Source organism: Bufo gargarizans, chromosome 1 (genome assembly GCF_014858855.1).
Source record: "Bufo gargarizans isolate SCDJY-AF-19 chromosome 1, ASM1485885v1, whole genome shotgun sequence".
In the NCBI taxonomy this organism is placed as follows: Eukaryota; Metazoa; Chordata; class Amphibia; order Anura; family Bufonidae; genus Bufo; species Bufo gargarizans.
In genome coordinates this window covers 681,497,221-681,520,280 of record NC_058080.1, presented here as the reverse complement: position 1 = coordinate 681,520,280, position 23,060 = coordinate 681,497,221, and the positions used below count along the sequence as shown (strand labels likewise).

Genomic DNA, 23,060 nt, shown 5'->3' with positions numbered 1-23,060 from the left:
CCTTTGGTCCAGTCTGAAGTCCGGAGCACTACTGTTACTTTCATTAACAGTATCTCTGCACTTTGCTCCATTCTCCTTTCTCTCAACCCTGACCAGTCTCCCTGTCCCAGTCACTGAAAAACACCTACAGCTTGATACCGCCACCACCATGCTTTACTGTAGGGGTGGTATTGTTAAGTGTCTGGTTTCCTCCAAACATGATACTTAGAATTGAGGCCAAAAAGTTTGATCTTGATTTCATCAAACCAGAGCATCTTGTTTCTCACAGTCCTTTAGGTGCTTTTTTTTTTTTGGCAAACTTTAAGTAGCTTTCATGTGTCTCTTATTGGTTTTAATATATTTTATTAGACATTATATAAACATGAAGGGCAATAGAGTAGTGGTCTGATTAATCCTTTGTTTAAGAAACATTTTGAACCATCTAGAAGATAGTCATAAACTATTTAAGTTTAATAAAACCCACGTTTTCATACCACGTATTTAGAAAGAGAAAGAAAAGGAAAAAAATAAGAAGTCCTGTCAAAGTATTCCTACGTTCTTATTTGTGGTAGGGGCTGAGGTGTACGTCAGCTTGGAGTTGGGGGGAGGGGGGGCCAACCACCCTCCAAGACCTATTATGGCTGAACTGTGCCCGGAGCCAGAGCGGGGTAGGCCTGTATATGTGGGCAAGAAGATACCACGCGTTAGGAGTGAAACATGTTTATTGAGTAAACGGGACAACTTACAAGGCCAGTGAACCAAAAGCCCTGGCAATCTCGACCTGCGGGTTAGGTATATACCTGGCAAAGCATGAAGAACGCCAGCGCCCCATCCTGCGGATAATATGCGCGGGAACCTGGTGCTTAGAGGCCGCGGAGGCGGCTCCTATACGGAAAGAATGCCCTGAAATCGTGTCTGGGTTATGCCCTAGCCCTGCTGCTAATGCGCGAACGTGGGACATGAACTGGGACGCGGAGAGCGGTCTGCCCTGGAGGGGAAGCAGCGGATCCTCTGGAGCGAGAGGAAGGAGAAACTCGGCCAGGGCCCCCAGGACCTTGACGGGGCACCAGGAGTTAGATGTGGGGAAAAACCTAATCTCGACCGGAGGACCCGATTGGCTAGTCTTTGAAGAAGGCAGAAATAGGGAAAACTTGTCACCTTGGCGAATGAGATGGCGTTTAAGGAGGGTGGAGCGTGTCAAGGCGCTGGAAGTAAATTCCCCTGGTCTTAGGAAACCATAAAACCCGAGATATATTGCAGCCTTGATGACGAGGCTTGCTGGGTGCCCAAAGGGGGAACCATCTAGGGCTAGTGACAGACTTCGAAATAGCTCCCCAGAGACTGGCTGTCTCTGCGCCGCTGGGCTTGGACTGTTTTTTTGTATGCCTCTGAGGGTTGCCTTCACCGCCTGGTTGGCTAGGATGGATTGGCAAGAAGGATCAGCAAGCAGTCTGTAGTGCTGGACCCCCGCTAGGTACCCCTTGATGGAGTTGTGGGTGAGGTGCAGGTGGAGATGGCAGTGGGCGATGAATGCCATGACAAAGGTCACATAGTCTTGGCCTTTCTGCGGGTGGCTGAGCCTGAAGCGCCGTGAGATAGTTCCTGGCGGTGTTTTTGGCTAAAGATCCCTGGACCAACTTCTTCGCGGATGCCACCAGCTGTCCTAGTCCATGGTCAGGAGGTTGAAGGGGGGAACGGGCGTGCCCACCGGATCTGCGTCTGGCATAGCCTGGAAGAAGATGGTGTAGTTAAAACGGGACAAGGCGTCCGCCGCTACATTCTCAGCCCCCGCGATGTGGGAAGGGAAAATATGAAAGTTGTGCCGTAGGGACAACCAGACCAACCTGCGGAGGAGGGACATGATCCTTGGTGATTTGGCCCTGCCTTTGGAGAGAACCTCTACCAGGACTAGGCTGTCCGTGATGAAAGCCACGGGTTTGTTGGCCCAAAGGGGGCCCCAGACCTGGGCGGCCGCCACCAGCGGGTATAGTTCCAGGAGAGGGGAAGATTTGAGGGACTCGCCATCGAGGGAGAACTCCGCCGGCCAATTGCCAACCAGCCAGTGGGGGTGAAAAATGGCCGCAAACCCGCGAGAAGCAGCGGCGTCGGACTGGATCCTCGGGGAAAAGGCATCCAAGGAGGGCACGAAAAGGGAAATGCCATTCCAGGAAGTGAGGAAGGAGTGCCACATGAGGAGATCCGCCACTGCCTGGTTGTCAAGATGGATGACGGAATCCTGGTCCTGTGCCGAGGGAAGAAGAGAGAGGAGCCTAGACACGAAGGATCTCCCCTGGGGCATGATCCGTGAGGCGAAATTAAGGGAACCCAGGAGAGACTGCAACTCCAGTTTGGTAAGAACCCGGGAGGAAGCCGCAATGGAGACTGCAGACCTGATCCTAGATAATTTCGCCTCCGGCAGACTTGCTTCCATGGAGATGGAATCTAACACGATGCCCAGGAAGGTGACCCTCGTGCTAGGGCCCTCGGTCTTGGAAGTGGCGACTGGAACCTGGAGACTGGAAAACAGCTGGAGGAGGATGGACCAAATGCTGATCGGGGTGTTCCTGCAAGAGAACAGCCAACAATTCGATGTTGATGTCGGCTAGTCATGGCTTTGAGGATTTTTTCGGGCAGGAAGAACGGGGGTGAGCCCTGAAGCACAGCGAGCAAACGTGTAGAGCTCTGCAGCTACCAAAGCCGCACCCTCCTGCATTAAAATTGTTACATACTTGGCTCTGCCCAAGAAACACAATGGGCCTGCCCAACTTGTCCACGGACGGCTGGCTTCTTAGGCCAGAAGGACCCGGGAGGGCCCGGTCCAGACCTGGAGTGGCCAGCAAGGGACACCAGTCGGCCGTGTGCGAGATGGACTGGCACGTCGTGCAGGTGGGAGCTCTCAGCCCGGCGAAGTGTCGGAAAAAGAGCTCCATGTCCAATATAGCCCAGTTGGTAACAAACTGAAACTGGACTAAGGCTGCCGCGGCCTTGGCGGAAAATGAACGATGATAATCATAAAAGTTGGCGCCGCCATATTTGTATCCTAGGTCCGTCAGCCGGTACAGATAAGTGTCCAGTTCCTCCCGCCTGAGCGGGTGGGCTGAGCAGACCACATCGCGGTAAAGGCTAAATGCCAGCACAAACTCCGGAATAGAAAGCTTTCTATTCAGGCGGGCATCTTTGGCCCTGAGTAGTACTGCAACCTCCCCGCAATTGATGACTCTGTTCTCAGCCACATCTTGGGAAGCTATCAGGATGGACGCCAAGTTGACGTCCTTCCCAGCTAAAATGTCCTTTTTGATGGCTTCGGGAACAAAGTGGGCTGGGGCCACGACAGGACCAGCACTGAGCGTACCCAATACTGGCTCCTGGGAGGACGAGGGCACGACCGCCGTGATTGCGGCCGGGGGATCCCCTGGACCGCGTGATTCCAGCTCTGTGACTCTGGATTGGACGTCCGCCAAAGAACCGACGAGGCCGCTTATGGTGGCTTGCAGCTGATTCAGCGACAGTTGGATAGATGAGAGGGAGGACTGCGAACTGCCGCTCCCTTGCTCTGTCCTCAGGAGGCGATAGAGCTCCGCCTTCCGGGCCGAAGCTGGATGGGGAATACCTCTCTTACTCAACTCGGCGATGAGTTTAGGGACAGTCCAACGCCTGAGTGATGGGCTACCAGCGTGCCCTGAAACTGATGAGCCGGGGCCCGAGAGGGAGTCCTCAATATCGGATGGTTGGGACATCTCGCACCTGTTAAAGAAAAGTCAAAACGACAGATGGGGAGAGAAAAAAAAAAAATAATAATTTTAAATACAACCAAGGACTGGCATGAAACGAGGAGAGAGGCGAGAAGGAAACGTGATCCTACCCGAATGCACGGAACTGGACCTTGCTACAGGAGGGTACTGGAGAGAGTACGGGGAAAAATAATTACCTGCGGACATAAGCAAGATAGGCACGAATGAACACCGCTTTTGGGAGAGCTGAAGAGAAAGGAAGACCTAGGGGTGCCGAGGGCGGGGTGGGTGAACAGGCGAGAAGAGGAACTGAACGCCTCTGGTGCCTGCTTGAAGGACCTGGATGAGTTGGGTGAAAACTCTTAGAATGGGAGCGTGTCGTGACCGAAGGGGGACCCACGTGACGCAGGAAAAGGGAGGCGAGAAAAGGACCTGGCGGTCCGGGAAGGAAAATTACCCTGGCAGCAGGGGTTGACTGAAGAGGCGTCACTGGGTGGACCTGGCGTGCTCAGAAGTGCCTATAAAGAATGTGAATGGGTGGACAGAGACAGAGCGGGCCTGGGCGATCCAGGACAACAGAGACAGAGCGGGCCTGGGCGATCCAGGACGACAGAGACAGAGCGGGCCTGGGCGATCCAGGACAACAGAGACAGAGCGGGCCTGGGCGATCCAGGACGACAGAGACAGAGCGGGCCTGGGCGATCCAGGACGACAGAGACAGAGCGGGCCTGGGCGATCCAGGACGACAGAGACAGAGCGGGCCTGGGCGATCCAGGACGACAGAGACAGAGCGGGCCTGGGCGATCCAGGACGACAGAGACAGAGCGGGCCTGGGCGATCCAGGACGACAGAGACAGAGCGGGCCTGGGCGATCCAGGACGACAGAGACAGAGCGGGCCTGGGCGATCCAGGACGACAGAGACAGAGCGGGCCTGGGCGATCCAGGACGACAGAGACAGAGCGGGCCTGGGCGATCCAGGACGACAGAGACAGAGCGGGCCTGGGCGATCCAGGACGACAGAGACAGAGCGGGCCTGGGCGATCCAGGACGACAGAGACAGAGCGGGCCTGGGCGATCCAGGACGACAGAGACAGAGCGGGCCTGGGCGATCCAGGATGACAGCAAGAAGATGAGCCTGAGTGAACCAGGAAGACTAAAGACACGAGCCTGGGTGATCCAGGAGGAAGGACACAAGCGAGCCTGGGCGGTCCAGGTAGACTACGTATGGCGAGTGGGAGCAAAATGATACTGTAGAAATAGTAAAACAACCTGTATAAGATACCTGAGGAACCCAGGAACTTGATGAACAGCTACCTGGCTGAACGGGAAGACTGGACAAGCTTAGCCGCGATCCTGCTCCTATTGGGGAAAAACGTATCAGCACCCAAGTATGACAATGAGCTCACAAAATGACACCGGAAGCAGCATTGCGACCCAGAAGGGAAGGCCCGTCTAAGTGAACTGCCGCCCCCCTCCACATATGCGCCGGGCCGGGAAGCCGGCAGAGCCACATGCCTGTGCACAAAGGGGCGGCGCGGCCGCTATGCCAGGAACCCGAGCACGGAGGGCAGCCCACGCCACCAAGCCATGAAAAACGCCCAGAAAGGAGGCGGTAAGTGGAGCCGACCAGGCGCGCGCGGGAGGCGACACCACCGCCGCGCCACAAACTAGGGCACAGGAGGGTAGCATGCGATGCGGAGGTGCAAATGCACACAGGAGGGCGGCACAACAGGAATTGAGGACATGGCAGTTGGAGCATCGCACGGGCATGGCGTTGGGGACATGTCTACATGAAATGAGGAATCCTATTGGATCAGTGAAACTGCTGGAGAACACACATTCACAAAATAAACAGAGCGGGGCTCCCCTTTTTTCTTTTTTTTTTTTTTTTTTTTTTTTTTCATTCCCCAGCTCTGCATCCACTGAATCATTGTGGCTAGGGATATGTATATCAGAAACTCACAAGAAGTAACAGGCAATCGTGGATTTGGGAGTGCTTCTACATTACTATATGGTCTGCTAATGTCTATATGAATCTTCTTTTAAGGAGGATGCAGATAATACTTCACTATCCTCAATATAAGAGGACTGCAGTATGGTTGACTATCGCTAGCTATGAGTTTGCAATTTATGACACTGAAAATTACTTCCTACTGAGAGAAATTCACAACATGATCAAGCGCACAGCTGGGTGAACATCAATATAATGACCGTGGAACGGATCGCCCCCCCACCTAGAGAGCCGCCGACGCCGGTATCGCCGAACCCTGCTGAGGAGAACAGACCTGTAGAGAAGAGGTTCCCCTGGCGCCGGAGAGAAGAGGGAGACCGACCGGGCGGTGGACGGATGCTGCCGCACGCTCGAGGCAGCCGAGCGAGCCGAGACTTACCCGGAAGTGACGAGTCCGCAAACCGGAAGTGACGAAGCGGGACGAACGAGCCAGCCTGAAGCGACTGTCCTGGAGGTGAGGTCGCGTGGGAATAAGTAGCCGGCAGCCCCGCCCACAAATGCAGGCTGTAACCAGCCTTAATACGAGTATGAGTGAAACAAACAACATTCTAGAGCTACCATCTCCATTAAATATTGGAGATAGATAGTTCCAGACCCCAATATTTCAGCCATGGGTTCCAGACAGCAGAACATTTTTTCGGTGTATCAAGAGCTAACTGTTCAAATCGGTATAGTTGGTCCACCTTGTTTTGCCAGTATGAGATCGTCGTTGCCTCGATTTGTTTCCATAGACTGGCGATTATTAATCTGGCCGCTCCCATTAATATTTGAGCCAATTTTTTTAACATCAGATGGAATTTGTAAGTCAGAAAAAAGGCCCAAAAGGTATATCTTAGGGGAGATCGGCACATCTATATTACACATTACTGATATTTCCCTACATATCAGCGTCCAGTATTCTTTAATTTTAGGGCACAGCCACCGGATATGGGAAAAATGAACCTATCTCTCCCCTACATCTCCACATTGGATTGTTTTCTGTATAGTATTTATCCTTTCTGGTGTATAATACCATCTCGTTAATACCTTTATCATAATTTTCCTGAAGCTTTACGCATCTAGAGATTTTAGATGTTTGAGACATTATCGATTTTGTTTTTTACCATCTGAAAATTTCTTCTTCCAACTTTGTAATGAACCAAAATTCATTTAATGTATTTCTGGGTAATAATAAAACATATAGAGTCGAGATCTTTTTAGCAGGCTCTTTTTGTTGTGTAACTAATTTCTCAAATTCAGAGTATTCTATAGGAGTTTCCAGAAATGTGAGATAAGGTCTAATATAATGAATGAGGCTACTTTCACACTTGCGGCAGAGTGATTCGGCAAGCAGTTCCGGTGACGGCAAAACGTATGCCAACTGATGGCATTTGTAAGACTTATCAGGATCCTGATCAGTCTGAAAAATGCATTGAAGTGCTGGATCAGTCTTTCCGGTGTCATCCGGAAAAACGGGTCTGGCATTTTTTTTTCAGTCTGCGCATGTGCAGACCGGAAGGACGGATCCGGCATTTTGAATGCCAGATCCGGCATTCCGGTATTTTAAATGCAGGATCCGGCACTATTGCATTCCTATGGAAAAAAAAAATCCGGCATTCAGGCAAGTCTTCCGTTTTTTGGGCCGGAGATAAAACCGTAGCGTGCTACGGTTTTATCTTTGTCCTGATCAGTCAAAAAGACTGAACTGAAGACATCCTGAACGGATTGCTCTCCATTCAGAATGCATGGGGATAAAACTGATCAGTTCTTTTCCGGTATAGAGCCCCTCGGACGGAACTCTATGCCTGAAAAGAAAAACGCAAGTGTGACAGTACCCTAAGATGCTGGATGTGAAAAGGGGAGAGACTTTTCAACCGAGGATTGATTTTAATCTCTGACATAGTAGGCAAGGTTCCCAGTGGACATAAGTCCGATAGAGGGAGACTAATATTATATGCTTCAGGAGGGAGAGTTTCTCAAAATATATTAGAGGAGTCTATTATATTAGAAGTTATATTACTACCTAAAAATTTTATAGAATAAGTCCACATAAACGGAGCTAAATGTTGAAGCCTAATGGCTGTAGAAGCGGATAATGTTATATTTAGGACCTGGGATTTATTCAGATTTATTTGAAAATGTACCAAAATGTCTAAATTTGAAATTATTGCAGGAAAGGCGCTTGACGGATTTGTAAAAAAGAATAGAACATAATCTGCAAACGCAGCAAGGTGATGTTGTCTGTTTCCCAGGGTAATCCCCCTCTATTCTCTCGTCTTGTTGAATAGCCTGTAAAATAGTTTTAAATACTAGAATAAAGAGAATTGGGGAGCATGGGCATCCCTGTCTAGTGCCATTACTGATACCAAAGCGAGGAGAGAGTGTTCCGTTTACCCAAATCTGGGCTGCAGATGTCTTGTACATGGCCATTATCGCATTAATAAAAGGTAGTAGAATCCCGAAACGATTTAAAGTCCTGGTTAGAAACAGCCAATCAATTCGGTCAAAGGCCTTTTCTGCATCTGTATTCAGTAAGACCAGGGGAGTATTTGTTTTCCTTACGAATTTAAGTAAATGTAAAATACGTGTGGTATTCATTTCGCCTTCCCTACCGGGGATAAATCCAACCTGTTCAGGAGAGGTTATTGATGGAAGGAATAGTTTGTCTATTAGCAAAAAGTTTAGCGAACAATTTTAGGTCCTTATTTAAAGGTGACGATAGATATTTTAATGGGACGATAGTTTGCACAATGGGTAGGATCTTTATTTTGCTTTGCTATTATCGATATATGTGTGGATAGCATCTGAGGTGGTAGTGGTGAGCCATCCAAAGTTGCATTACAGACATCAAGCGGACGAGGGAGGAGGATATGCCTAAATAAGATATTGGTAGGACATCTGGGCCTGGAGATTTATTGAGTGGAGATTCCTTCAGGGCCTTATCCAGTTCAGTCATTGTAAAGGATTTATTCAACAACTCCGCCTGTTCTTTTGTAATAGTTGGTAATGATAGACTAGAAAGCCAATTATCAATAACCTTTTTATGGAGTTCTAAATCAGACTGTGTAGTCTGAGTGGGTGGAGGTTATATAAATCCCTATAGTAAACACTGACCTGTTGGGCTATTTGCTCCGTGGTGTATAGTATTTGAGCAGAAGGGCCGTTAATTTTTGGTATATATGCTTTAGCATTCCTTTTCTTAATTTGTGACATTATTGTGGATTTATTTCCATGTGCGTAAAATTTGAACTGAGTTTGAAATAATTTTTTAGTTTTTAATATTTAAAAGATTTTTCAGCTCTGTACGTGCAAGGGGTACCCCGAGGAACTTCTTCGGAGTCATTGATGGTAAAGTTTTCGAACAGAACTTTTTTTCAATTTGTTTACGCTTCTCTTCCTCTTGTATTAGCGTATAGTTTAATCGCCATTTATAGGTCGTCTTGGAGAGGCTCTGTAATCTATGTTAAGAATACGGACGCGTCATCAGATAAAGTAATATTTCCAATCTCTGCATTATGACATAAAGCTGTTGTGCTGGAACAAACAGGTAATCTAGTCGATGATAACATTGATGAAAATGGGGGGAAAAAAAGAATAATCCCTATCCTCCGGATGACATGTTCGCCAGACGTCTGTTAAGGCAAAGTCTGCCAAGGACCTCTTCAGCTTATCCAGGGCCATCTTAGAGATGGAAGTGGAGGAGCCCGAGGAGTCCAATATCGAATCTATTGTAACATTTATATCGCGCTGCGCTATTGGTAACCTATTTCCCTCTTGAGAAAGATAAATCTTCCCTTGGAGTCAATTTTGGATGAGCGTACCACAAAGGGAAGTTTTGCATGAAAAGCTATACTAACCCCTTTAGAGGCTGATCTAGGAGATGTACTATGAAACCATTGGTTGTAATGCAGGTGTGCTAATTTTGGTAAATGTTTGTCTAAAATGCATTTCCTGAAACAAAGCTATTCCTACCTCGTGTTTGTTCAGGGATTTATCTATTTGGCTCCTCTTTGCCGGTGCATTCATCCCTCCGACGTTGAAGGTACAAATTTTAACCGTGGTCATTGGGGGGGGAAAGGAAAAAAAATGATCTTAGGAAAGTATCAACATTTTTACAGTAAGAAGAAAGTAAGGGTCGCTGAGAGGTTTGTTGGAAAAATATGGGCCTGTTTAACAATATTCATTAGAGTACTTTCTTTGAGAATATGACAGGAAAGGAAGAAAAAAAGAAAGTTACAATTATTAATTTGAAGAATATAATGACAGTTTGTTGAGATCAATTTACTCCACATATAATGATATTTAAAAACTGTCAAAAAAGAAATACAATTCTATAACAACAATATAGGGCCAAAGGCCCAATCTATTAGCTACAGGGGGTAGGACTTTCCATTTAGTGGCCTAACGCCATCTTACCGGGCACGCTATGATGTGGGCATTTTTTTTTTCTTCCCCTTTTTTCCCACTTTTTTTTTTTTTTTTTTCCTTTCCTTTTTTCTCTTCTCCTTTCCTTTTTTCTCTTCTCCTTTCCTTTTTTCTCTTCTCCTTTCCCTTCCCCCCTTTTTATCATCAACAATCCTTTGTTATACTCTCCTGCAATGATGGGGTTTTCTTGGGAGTTCTTTTACTTGATGAAACATTGGATTTTTGCTGTTTGGCGCAAGTCACCGCAGTCCGGGATGCCAAAACTGGAAAAGGTGGCAAAGCGGCTATGTCTTGAGCAGAGTGCCAATCAGTAATTTCTAGAGTCTTCATATACTTTTTGTAGTTCGGATATGGTCCGGACTACCAACTTATGACCTGGTGAGTTAATCAGCAAGCCAAAGGGATGTAGCCATCGGTATGTCATTTTTTTGTTTTCAAGTAGTGGTCGTAAATGATTTCTTTTACGTAAAGTCAGATTAGATAAGTCTTGATTTTTATAGTGATATTGGAACACTCATACAAAATTGGGGTTGCGGATCTAGAAGCTGCGAGGATCTTTTCTTTAGTCTGGTAATGTGTCAAGTGACAGATAACATCTCTTGGGGCTTCATTTCGCTTCGGAGGAGGCCGTTGTGCCCTAAGGACTCATTCCATCTCTAGATTGCCTGAGTCCTGACCCAGCATATAAGAGAAAATAATAGTAACGGTGGAGGTCAGTGAGTCTGGCGTGACTAATTCAGGCAACCCCTTTAACCTCAGATTATTCCTCCTACCACGATTTTCCTGATCTTCAATCAAATAATATGAGTACTTTACATGTGCTTGACAGTTTCCCAGACTATGCGCCCCTTAATTATTAAAATCTACTAAAGTAGCCTGGGTTGTTTCCATAGTCTCCAATCTGGTATACATATGTCTCAAGTCGTGCTTTATATCTTTTAACTCGCATATCAGAGGCTCCTGTGCTTGTCATTAGTTCTTTTAGGAGAGATCTGGATATTTGCTGGTCATTTCAGAGGGTTGGAGTGACCTCCAGCTCACTGCCATCGTCCGCGTCAGAGTCCTCGGCGTCAATGTTGGGTGTTTGTGCATGTGCGCCTCTGTGTTTCTGCTGCTTAGGCAGCGCCATCTTGGGTATTTCCAGCGCTCCCTGTAGTTCTCGCGATCCTTGCGTTCCCGGTGCTTAGGTCCATGTGAAATTTTAGCATCGCCTTTTTAATACATTTGCAAAAATTTCTAAAATTCTCTTTTAAGTTTCTTATTAAGGAAGATTGAGTGCAGATTGATGGGAAAAACTTGAATTTTTTTTATTTATTTTTTACAATTTTAGCACAAGGCCACAAAATGTACGTACCAATCTTTTTTAGAGTGTTTTGCATCTCAGGTGATTCTTGGGACAAACTGGATGACAAATGTGAATTTTTATGCATGTTAAATAGGGCAAACTTGAATGATGGTGCCCGTGACTTTCAGTGGAATGTATGGGTATGAGGGAATAATGAGGTTCATAATCAGGTTTAGTTTGTCAGAAGTGTGAACATTGCCGTGGCAGTGGAAGCGTTAAATGCACTTGGGTATAAGACATAGGAGCCATGCAGCCTCTTGGAGTTTAGACAAGAGGGGCGGTGGGGGCAAAATGTCAGTAGTTGAATTTCACTGGCCTGGGGTGTGCGGGCTGTCGTTATGGTTGAAACTGGCCTAGGACTTGGGCGGTAGGTGAATGCTGACTATTTCTCACTATTATCACCTACTCGCAGTATAGGGTCAGACATGATAGCTAGTCTGACCTCTGAGGCTGGGTTCAGACCTGAGCGTTCGGGATGGAGCGCTCTTTATGCGCGATTACAATCGCGGCTCCGGAACAAGCGAACGCCCATTGTCGCGCGTTCCCGCTGAAGTCTATGTACGGGAACGCGCGACAAGACGCCCCAAAGAAGCTCCTGTACTTCTTGGGGCGTCGGGCGTTTTACAGCGCGATCGTACGCGCTGTAAAACGCTCAGGTGAGAACCATTCCCATAGGGAATCATTGGTTCTTGCCTGTTGAGCGTTTTAGAGCGCGTAGGAACGCGCTGTAAAACGCTCAGGTCTGAACCCAGCCTGAGACTTCTGCCAATCACTAGGACAGGGGGCCATGTTCCTCTTGTGGATGGGAGCAGTGGGGGAGAAGTTGTTTGATGTTCTCACTCTTCTGTTTCCATATCTACCATAGTCTTGTATACCAAAGGATAAGTGATACATTCTATTAATGGGGGATCCCGTTTTTCTTTTTTTAAGGTTTTTGACTTATTGAACGGGAAAACCAAATTAAGAGTCCTGGAAGATGGCAAGCAGCAGGTGCAGGTGGTTGGCCTACAGGAGAGAGAAGTGAAATGTGTAGAAGATGTTCTCAAGCTCATTGAGATTGGCAATAGCTGCAGGTAGGCTACGTAATGAGACTGCTTTTTACATGTCTTGGTTGAAGGTGTTGACTCTCATTACTATGATGCAACGTATTTGCTGCTGTTATATGGAATTTCCTCATAGGTGACTGGTTCTTTTACCTCCCCCCCATGCTTTAGGACGTCAGGTCAGACCTCGGCTAATGCACACTCTTCTAGAAGTCACGCTGTGTTCCAGATAATCTTACGACGGAAAGGGAAGCTCCATGGTAAATTTTCTCTGATTGACTTGGCTGGAAATGAACGAGGCGCTGACACCTCGAGCGCAGACAGACAAACCCGACTCGAAGGGGCTGAGATAAACAAGAGTTTATTAGCACTAAAGGTGGGTTTTTATGTAAGCTCTTGAATGACGTGCAAGAAAAGTCGTCGTTCTTAAAGCGGCACTGTAATCTGGGAAAAATGTTTCATGTGTCATAGTAGCATATCAAAAGTTTTAATTGCTGGGGGGCCAAGGGCTGAGACCCCTGCCGATCTCTACAATGAGGACAGAAGCGCTCGCCTATCGTGCTCTCTCTTTGCTGCAGGAGACTGAACGAGACGGGCGCTATGGAATCTGTCTCGCTCCAATCCTCTGCTGAGAGGATGGAGAGCATGCTATGCGAGTGCTTTTCTGACCTCGTTCTACTGATCAGTGGGGGGACCCCCACCAATCAACACTTTTGATATGCTGCTATGACATATTAAAGGTTTTTCCAAAGTACAGGGACATTTTGAAAAAATGTGTTATTAGACAGATCTTGGGTGATTTTTAGGGTGCGTGTAAGCAGCGGTAAAGTGCCGCCAGATAATGGATGCTTTCTGCCAAATATAACCCATCCCTATTAATACTAAACACACTGGCCTACATCTATCAAAAAGAACATCATCAATTTAGCCAATGTACAAGTTAAAGGGGTTTTCCAAGATGTGTTTTTTCTTTTATTTCATCTTGCCTCTCTTAGGCTACTTTCACACTAGTGTTCGGCTGTCCGCTCGTGAGTTCCGTTTGAAGGGGCTCACGAGCGGACCCGAACGCTTCCGTCCAGCCCTGATGCAGTCTGAATGGATGCGGATCCGCTCAGACTGCATCAGTCTGGCGGCGTTCAGCCTCCGCTCCGCTCAGCAGGCAGACACCTGTCCGCCTGGCCGTGCGGAGGCAAGCGGATCCGTCCAGACTTACAATGTAAGTCAATGGGGACGGATCCGTTTGAAGATGCCACAATATGGCTCAATCTTCAAGCGGCTCCGTCCCCCATTGACTTTCAATGTAAAAGTCTGGACGGATCCGCTCAGGCTAATTTCACACTTAGCTTTTTTTTTGCCAATTTAATGCAGACGGATCCGCTCTGAACGGAGCCTCCGTCTGCATTAATATGATCAGATCCGATCGAACGCTAGTGTGAAAGTAGCCTTAAAGTGAATTACAACCATTTCACTGATGATTAAAATTTCCTTATCGTGCCAGCGCTGCGCTCAAATTAGGTTGCAGGCACTTACGGGAACACATGCCTCACTTTGTGAATGTGATCCTAGCCCCGTTACACCACACAGTGTATGCGGATTGCGTCTGCACAGTCGGACAGCCTCGGCGGCTGTGTCAGTCAGAAATCATCAATGCAGCAGTTGTTAAATCACATCAAGGGGTGAAAGATGAAGAAAAATACATCTCAGATAACCCCTTTACAGCTAGATCAATTTATTGACATGTTGCGCCAAATAGCAGTCCATGAAGGTGACCAGCCTCCTGGGGGCTCGTCGTCTTCGTGGCCTGCTATTGGCTATCGCCAGATGTTTTGATCCGAGCGACCGGAAGATGCAGCAGCTAGATGTGGGCGCCAGGGAGCAGGTAAGTATAATCCATACAAGGGGCCCGGCCATTGGCATGGATAACCCTTTTTAATGTCTCAGTGTGCGCTATTTTTGGACATAAATGTGAGCTAGTGAGTATAATATTGCACTGTACATTTTTATATATAAAATGTGATTAAATACAATACTTTCTCGATAGAGGATCTGCTAAGCTTGGCTCCTGCTTTGTGTTTCCAGGAATGCATCCGTGCACTTGGCCGGAATAAGCCCCACACGCCGTTCAGGGCCAGTAAACTGACACAGGTTCTGCGGGACTCTTTCATTGGTGAAAACTCTCGGACGTGCATGGTAAGCTTTAACCCATTGTTTCCAGTACATTTATTTTGTTACATATCAGTGCAGTCAGGAGTTTTATACAGGAGATGGCATTTAAAGGGGTATTCCAGTTATGTTCTCCCTTATCCACAGGGTAGGGGATAATGGTTAGATCGGTGGGGGTCCTGCTGCCAGGAGAAGGGGTACCCTGTAGCCAGTGGAACCCCTGAAATGAACAAAGGAGCCAGTCGGGGATGCGCTCAGCCACTCCGTTCATTTTTCTGGGCGTCCAGGAGATGGTCAAGTACACAGTGCTCTGTATATTTAGAGTGGTTCCACAGGATATCGGGTCCTCGTGATCAGTGGTGGGTCTCAGTGGTATGACCTCCACAGATATGTTAGTTAGCCCTCTAACTTGAGCACTTGGCATGACACAACCGCTTTAAATTTCAATTGCAAGTATGGGGGGGGGGGGGGGGGGGGTGTCGGTCAGGAGACAGATTGAAGGGGAATGTGCACCTTCTACAATGATGAAGCTTTATGTACATTAAACTGGAACCCAATTTCCTTGTTTAAAGATGAGTAATCTCTTGTGCATTCCCTCGCAGATTGCTACTATTTCCCCTGGAATGGCATCTTGTGAAAATACCTTAAACACCTTAAGATATGCAAACAGGTAATTTTATTTTTCTCTTCTGAACACGTATTTACATCCTTAGGATCCAGGTATAAAGTGCTTTTTTAGTTAAGGCTACTTTTCACATTAGCGGTAGCGGGGTCTGGCAGGGGAACAGCCTGCCGGATCCGTACTAACCCTAGCCCATGTATGCCGCCGGTAGTCCGCTTCAGCCCTATTCACTATAATAACTGGGCATGCTGCAGTTTTTGGCCGGCCGCCTCTCAGCATGATTGCCGTGCTGCGGCCGGACCTCTGGCTTGTCATTATAGTGAATGGGGCGGGAGCGGACTTCCAGCGGCACACATGGGCTACAGTTAGTACGGATTCGGCAGGCTGTTCCTCTGCCGGACCCTGCTAACGCTACTGTGAAAGTAGCCCAAGTTGGAGAACATTCTTTGTAATCACAAGACCTACAGTAAAAGAGTAGTGAGGCTTCAGTAATGGCCGGCCTCCTCTGCCCTTAGTTCTGCTCTGAGACTGCTGCTTTCACATTTGCATTACACCTTTCCAGCAGGTTGTTCCTGCATAGAATCCTGTAGCAGTCGGATCTCCGCCGGAACCCATTACGGTTAACATCCGGCAACGCCAGATCCAGACAACACTGGCAGGCCCTTCTCTGCCGGAAGGCTTCTCTCTTCTAGAAACAGCACCCCACCTGTCCATGGGTTGTCTGGTATTGCAGCTCAGCCCTATTACAGGGAATAGGGTTGAGTTGCAACATACATAATGGTGCACCCGGGGGTATTTAGGGTTTCCCTGCACAAGGATACTCTCACAAGAAGTGGAGGGAATTACAACACGGCCCCATTCCTTTGAAAGGAACTGTGTAGTCAGAAGAAAAGCTGAAGAGACTTTGTTCCCTTTTTTCCAGAATAGACTTGGGTCCGAGAGGTTTTATCCCCCACCAATCAGAATATTTTAATTGCTTGGCTGAAGCCTCATGGTGGCAAACATGCATCTGATGTCTACGCTGGGCTCTTTCTTGACGCACTCCAGATGCGGTGTGAATATAGCCATACTCTGGCTTGGCACTTAGCTGCCAGCAGGAAACTGGGAAATATCATGGCATTCCCAACGTAGTCCCTTTGCTTTGATGTTAAGAATGGCTCACTATGTTCTAGGTTATATCTGTACTAAGTGTGATGACCACTATCATTATCATTTCTGGATAACGTTGATGCAGATGGTACATCCGCCAGAGCTCTGCGCGAGCTGCAACTTTATTTTCTCTGTTCGCTGCCAGTCTGTCCATGAGCTGCCATTCATTGTAGGAACAGACAGCCTTACAATAACCACCGGAGCATGGCTTTTACCCAACACCCGGCCCATCATGTGCCACCTAATGCTCATGGACAGACCAGCAATGATCGGTGACTTGCCATAAGCCATACTCCTCCCCAGCTCAGATTTCTGTAAATTACAGATGATGTATCTCTCTGCAGTACGTTTCTATGTCGCAAAGTCTTAATTTCTGTACCTTGTAATGTTCTGTTGAATCTCTTCTCAGCCTTCCACCATGGATAGGCTAATGCTAAATTCTCTTCTATGCTTATCAACTTTGCTTCATCTTCCTGCTGTGTCTCGGGCTCCAGGGTAAAGGAATTTGGGATTAGTCCATCGGATATTCCCTTCTCTCAGGGTAGCGGAAGTCGCTCTGATCTCTCTCCTTCCTATGAGTATGACGACTTCTCTCCTACGCTCACCAGGTCTAACCTCCAGAACCTTGTCATGTGCATTCATGTATTCTCGTGGTCTGAGCCATTGGCACCATCCTTTTTATTTATTGCTCACACTTTCAGTTGACTGTGTTGCATGGTTTTCTAGAATGTCATCATAAGTTGGTAGCATGCATTTAGTTTGGATCATTTATTTTTGGCTGTCAGCTGGTAGAGATTTCCTTGGTCGTGTGTAGAAGACCCTTGAAGAGGCTGTCACCGCTGATGAGGGCAGCTGCACCTTGTGGTCTGGCAGTGCCAGAGCCAGTATTTGCAGCTGCTCTTCTCTATGGCAAATATAGGGGGTGCACAGGGAGGAACCCACTTCAGTGCATATGGGCATGGACTGTTGGGACAGCCCCTTTAAGGATCTCCCCAAAAAACTTAAGTTTTGTTCTTGGTACCAGAAGAGAAGAGGTCACGCATGTGAGATTTATCTCAATTCGAGATGAATGGGACTTACAGAAAGTCTAGTGTGGTCTTGTTCAGCAGTTTCCATCACTGGCATTCATCTCCATGGCCATCGTGCATGTGTGGTCTACAAAACTGGTGCCAAGAACCAATCTAGAACGTTCTTGGGATCCCAGATGCCCTGCAGTCAGACCCTCAATGATTAGCATAAGATGTCCTTTACATATGACATGTGAGGACTCTCAACCCTTATTAGTGCCCAAGAGGGCTTCCTGAAGCTCTGGGGGATGTGAAGTATACTAATAGGCATCACAGCTGAGGGCTACTCTAATTGGCACTAGGGCATCTGAAAGATGAGAACACTAAAACTCCAGATATTTGGGGTGAAAGTCTAATTTTAAGGGCTTATTCAAATAGTGCAATCTGCATCATTTGAATAAGACCTTATGTAGCGTTCTAGAAGAAAAGTCCACTGTGTCTTTCCGGCATATCTGAGAACTTCTGACCTGGGAAGAATTGGTTCCCTGTGCCAGAGCCCAAGTCTGTTTGTTTTAAAGGGGGTTTTCCAGGAATTAAATGTTGATAACCTATCCTCCCTTTTGAAGGGTTTGTGGTGCTCGGATGAGCACTATGGCTCCTTCGTAGTATTCCAAGCCCAGCACCATACATTGTATAGCAGCTGTGCATGGTTTTAGTCGCTTGAATGGGACTGAGACCATGTCACCACTGGACGTGATGTCACTGGCCAAGGAAGAGGTTGCAGTCTCGCACAGTGCCATGGCCCCTTCCAACAGCTAATTGCCCAGACCCCCATCGATCAGATATTTAAGACCTATCCTGAGGATAATCAATATTTAAGTCCAAGAAAAAACCCTTGAATGCACTTCCCTCATATACTGCCAGTAGATACGTGCCCCTGTATGGTACATTGGGTAAATGATGATTGTGTTGGATCTAGAACAAGGAGATCTTAAAGCTGACAACTATGCATTTGGATTGTTATTCTAGTGGCTTCTTATTTTATTTTCTTGTGCCCTGAACATCTGGCAGGACAGAGAACCATCTGAGCTGTTCCTCATACTAATGAACTGCTTCTCTTTTCAGAGTGAAAGAACTGACCGTGGATCCGACCGCGGCAGGAGACCTCCGCCCCATGTTACATCATGCCCAGAATCAGCTGGATGACTTGGAGTCACTGTGGGGAGTGGGCAGCTCCCCTCAGAGAGACGACCTCAAGCTCTTATGTGAACAAAATGTGGGTGGATATGTGTACTACACAGCCTGATGATCTACATGTCCTTGTGTACACTGGGGTTCAGCAAGCTGTGGTGAAACTACAACTCCTAGCATGCATACTTGCTCGCCTGTTCTCGGAATTCCCATAGAAGGGAATGGAATGGAACACGTCAGGATTTGTGGTTTCACAACAGCTGAAGTGCCGGAGGTTGCTGACCCCTGGTGTATGAGGTCTCCTGTAACTTGAACGTGATGTGTCATCAGAGGTCATTTGATATAAAGCACCTAAAAAAAAATCCTGGCTGTAAATGCCGAATGGATAATATATAAGCGTGAAACACATCCGCAGACTGAGAGTGAATCATGTCTTAAAGGGGTGGTTCAGAACTGGGAATAGGGCCTGCTTGTTCTCAGAAAGCATAGCACTCCTATCCATGGCTGTGTCCGGCAGACCCTTTTTTCTATTTCCAGGCAGCCCCTTTAAATACGCACTCTGGTGCACTTCAAAAATGTCCATCATAACAGGAAAAAATACCAATATCTCTATTAAAGGGGTTGTCTCGCTTCAGAAAATAGCATTTATTATGTAGACTAAGTTAATACAAGCCACTTACTAATGTATTTTGATAGTCCATATTGCTTTCTATGCTGGCTGGATTTATTTTTCCATCACATTATACACTGCTGATTTCCATGGTTACGACCACCCTGCAATCTATCAGTGGTCATGCTTGCACACTATAGAAAAAAGCACCAGGCTATGTGCACTATCACCGTCCCGGCCACCAGAGAGGATGGGGCAAGCACGACCACCACTGATGGATTTCAGGGTGGTCATACCCATGGAAACGAGCAGTGTATAATGTAATGGAAAAATGAATCAAGCTAGCAAAGGAGGCAATATGGACCATCACAATACATTAGTAAGTGCCTTGTACTAACGTTCTCTACATGATAAATGCCATTTGCTAAAGTGAGACAACCACTTTAACTGTGTCCTGCCCGGTGCTATACATGTATGTTCCTGGCAGCTGGTACTTAACATCCAGTGTCATAAATGTACCGCACAGGGCCTAAAAGGTTGCCTGTCAGTTGTACACTGACAATAGGAAAGGCGGCCATATTGGAAGTGTCACCCACATGTCAATCACAAAAATGCAAAGTGATGCAGGATCTAAAAAGAATCGTCTTTAGTGGCTCTTTTTTCCCTTTCTGTTCCTGAAGCTGAGACATCTTTAGCCTTTTATCGTTACGTTACGTGCCTATAGTGTCTATTGACTTCATTCAGATTACTGAATAGGACTCTCCTCATTCTGTGATATTCAGGAGGAAGAGGTTTCCCCACAACTGTTCACCTTCCATGAAGCAGTGTCTCAAATGGTGGAGATGGAGGAACAGGTCGTAGAAGATCACAGAGCCGTGTTTCAGGTAGGTGTGACATACTGTATACACGTTTCTTGTGTGGGACTTAATTGGGGTCTATAGGTGCATGTAAGTGGTTGGTGCAGCAGTATTATTGCATTTGTTTTGCCTCCCATGATAAATGAAATCTTACATCCTTGTGGGCGCAGTCTGCCCGTGTGAGGCTCAGCCGCGGAGCCGCCCTCCCTCCTCCTGTGGCTGGATGTAGATGTCTCTCTGTTACTTCCATATTAGCTTTTGATGTCTGTATTTTCTTCACCCGTCACTCTTCAGGTGCCCGGACCCGATTCCTATAGCTGCCCCTCACTCTCAGGTTCTTTTGCTCCATGGACTCTTAGGGTCGGTTCACACGGCTGATTTCTAAAATACACGTGTAAAAAATCATTGCGGACTCCAATTTTTATTTTTTGCCTCAAAATTATTATTATTATTATTTTTTTTTTTTTTTTTTGTGGGGTGTGTGTATTTTTCTGCCTCCCATTTAATTATAATGGGAAAATCGGCGCTGATTCTGTCCCAAGATAGAACGTGGGAAAAATGAAGCAACTGCTGAGTCCCATTGAAATAAATGCGAGGCAGTTTACAGACGTATTACACATCAAAATATGCGCGTAATATGTGTCAACGAATTGTGCAAAAAAAAAAAAAAAACCATTTTTGTGAACTGGCCCTTGGCCCGACAACACTGCATAATCTCAGGAGCTGCTGTTTTTATGCACAGGAATCTATACGATGGCTTGAAGATGAGAAAGTGCTGTTAGAAATGGCTGAAGAGGTGGACTACGATGTGGACTCTTACGCTACACAACTTGAAGCAATCCTAGAGCAGAAGATTGACATCCTTACTGAATTACGAGGTGTGTATTTAACTGCTATGGGTAGGTTTAACTGTTGTGGCAGAGAACAACCAGCAGGATTTCACTTGATCCGGTCTAGCTGGATACTGCCGCCCGAATTTGGGCCGGGCAAAAAACGCTGCATGTACCATTTTTTTTTGTCCAGCTGAAACCCGGCACTCATGCAGGAAAACTGAAGGATGGGGTCCGGCAGTGAATGGCAGTATCCGGCGACCTCTGGCAGGCTGTTCTCTGCCGGATCAGTTAAACGGAGGTGTGAACCTACCCTTATCAGTTCTGCAGAACGCCAGACAGAGTTCATTTATCTGTAGATGGCCAGCGGGTTCACATTATATCCTGGGAAACCAAATCAGATTTTCCTGCAAATCTCTAAAGGGCTTATCTGAGAATACAGTATTGGAGGTTTAGCCTTAGGATAGGCCATTGGAGGTCTGTTACCAGTTGGGGGGTGGTGACCCTGCACAGTCTGAAACTATCCAATCAGTGATGCCAGTGACACACCTCCCACTGGGAACAGCAAGTTTGTGTGTGTAAGTGCATTTATTCAAAGTTCTAGTAGGAATAATAGAGGAATGTCAGGAACATACATTCTTAAGAATAGATGGTCTAGAATGGCTACGTGGGGAATGCAAGTAGATACTAAAACAGACCTGTCGGGAGAGGTGACGGAATCTGTTACCACAATTCTGGACCATTACCCGCCGTAAAACATGAGTGGTGCATAGAGGATATGCATAAAGCAATATTATTAAACCTTTTAATTATCATCCGGGTGATGCGAGTTCTTTTGACTCTTTCAGACAAAGTGAAATCGTTCCGATCTGCTTTACAAGAGGAGGAACAAGCCAGCAAGCAGATAAACCCCAAGAGACCACGGGCCCTTTAAGAGAAGGCTTTAATGAAGGATGACCTTACAAAGAACTTTCTCCTGTAACATAGCATTATTATTAAACTGTGGCCGTAAAACCCCATTACTTGAACCGTTAAGTCAACTTTTTATAATGTCAGTGGGAATTTCCTCCTCTTTCACTTGAATGGATAACTGTTTTGGGCTAACCACTACACTGACGCCGCGACAAGCTTCAGACCCGAACGGCACAAACTTATCGGTAGGGACTACCAGGCACTTTGTCCAAAATACACCATTCAATGTCTTACTTTCCAAATGTTTGTCTATTTTATTTTTTATTTTTAATAAATAACTTTAAAACTGTGTACTGGAGGAAAGCCTCCATCTTCTCATCATCCAAGACTCCATATTGCTGCAGAATGAGAAATGATGGTTGTAAGCTACTTGCATGCTTGCCTATTCATCCGTGATTGTACAGGTACAGATATTATGGACTCGCTGTGCACACCTCCTATGTGCCTTTCTGAAGGCTCCCGACCCGACATGTTTTCCTTATGCACAGCCTTAATAAAATACAAGCGTTCTTTGTCGATGTAAATTGATCACACATCTATTTTTGCTGTAGGATGTGCCATATGGAAGTACAGAGGATTTACTGTATAACAGAGTAGCCGGACGGTGGCAGTTCACTGTTCGGCTGAGACTGCTCAGCTTCCCATACATACAGTTGTGTATTTATCCATTGTTTGTCTTTTTATTTTATTTTTCCTTCGTATTTTTGTATTAAATTCTTATTTATTTCATTTTTCTTCATTCTTCTCTTTTTGAGATCATAATTGTCTGAACAATGTGTGTTCCACCTCTAGGACCAACATCTATGTGGAGAATGGTGGTACCCCGACATAACGCCCCATGGAAGTGAATAGAGAGAAGCATGGACATCTGTGCCTCCTAGGGATGAGGAAATAGATTCTAACAAATCAATTTGTATTTCTTCACCTGTAAAGGGGCTGCCCCTGCAGGTGAAAAGGAGCCCACTTACCTCTTGATTGACAGGGCCGGACATTTGCCCAGCCCTGACAACCTCACATCTGCCCCGAGTAGCACTACAAGTGCAGAGGCTCCTGGAGCAGCGACTGTGCGTGTGCCACTGCACTTCTGGATATCGGTGCATATATACAGGTCCTTCTCAAAAAATTAGCATATTGTGATAAAGTTC

At 46.6% G+C, this 23,060-nt stretch overlaps 1 protein-coding gene across 3 annotated transcripts in view; it reads left to right on the top strand.

Annotated features, from left to right (window-relative positions):
• Nucleotides 1-22,644, top strand: part of KIF2A (kinesin family member 2A) — a 77,059-nt gene extending 54,415 nt beyond the window's left edge. For 2 of the 3 annotated variants that reach the window (XM_044276163.1, XM_044276162.1), the window contains exons 13-21: nucleotides 12,402-12,544; nucleotides 12,686-12,890; nucleotides 14,594-14,704; nucleotides 15,280-15,347; nucleotides 16,943-17,056; nucleotides 18,581-18,731; nucleotides 20,039-20,140; nucleotides 20,856-20,991; nucleotides 21,792-22,644. In XM_044276163.1, the coding sequence (XP_044132098.1) occupies nucleotides 12,402-12,544; nucleotides 12,686-12,890; nucleotides 14,594-14,704; nucleotides 15,280-15,347; nucleotides 16,943-17,056; nucleotides 18,581-18,731; nucleotides 20,039-20,140; nucleotides 20,856-20,991; nucleotides 21,792-21,877 (1,116 nt within the window). In that variant the 3' untranslated portion in view covers nucleotides 21,878-22,644. The remainder of the gene's footprint in view (nucleotides 1-12,401; nucleotides 12,545-12,685; nucleotides 12,891-14,593; nucleotides 14,705-15,279; nucleotides 15,348-16,942; nucleotides 17,057-18,580; nucleotides 18,732-20,038; nucleotides 20,141-20,855; nucleotides 20,992-21,791) is intronic. The other variant, XM_044276164.1, reaches the window with a different exon arrangement.
• Nucleotides 22,645-23,060: the final 416 nt, after the last annotated feature.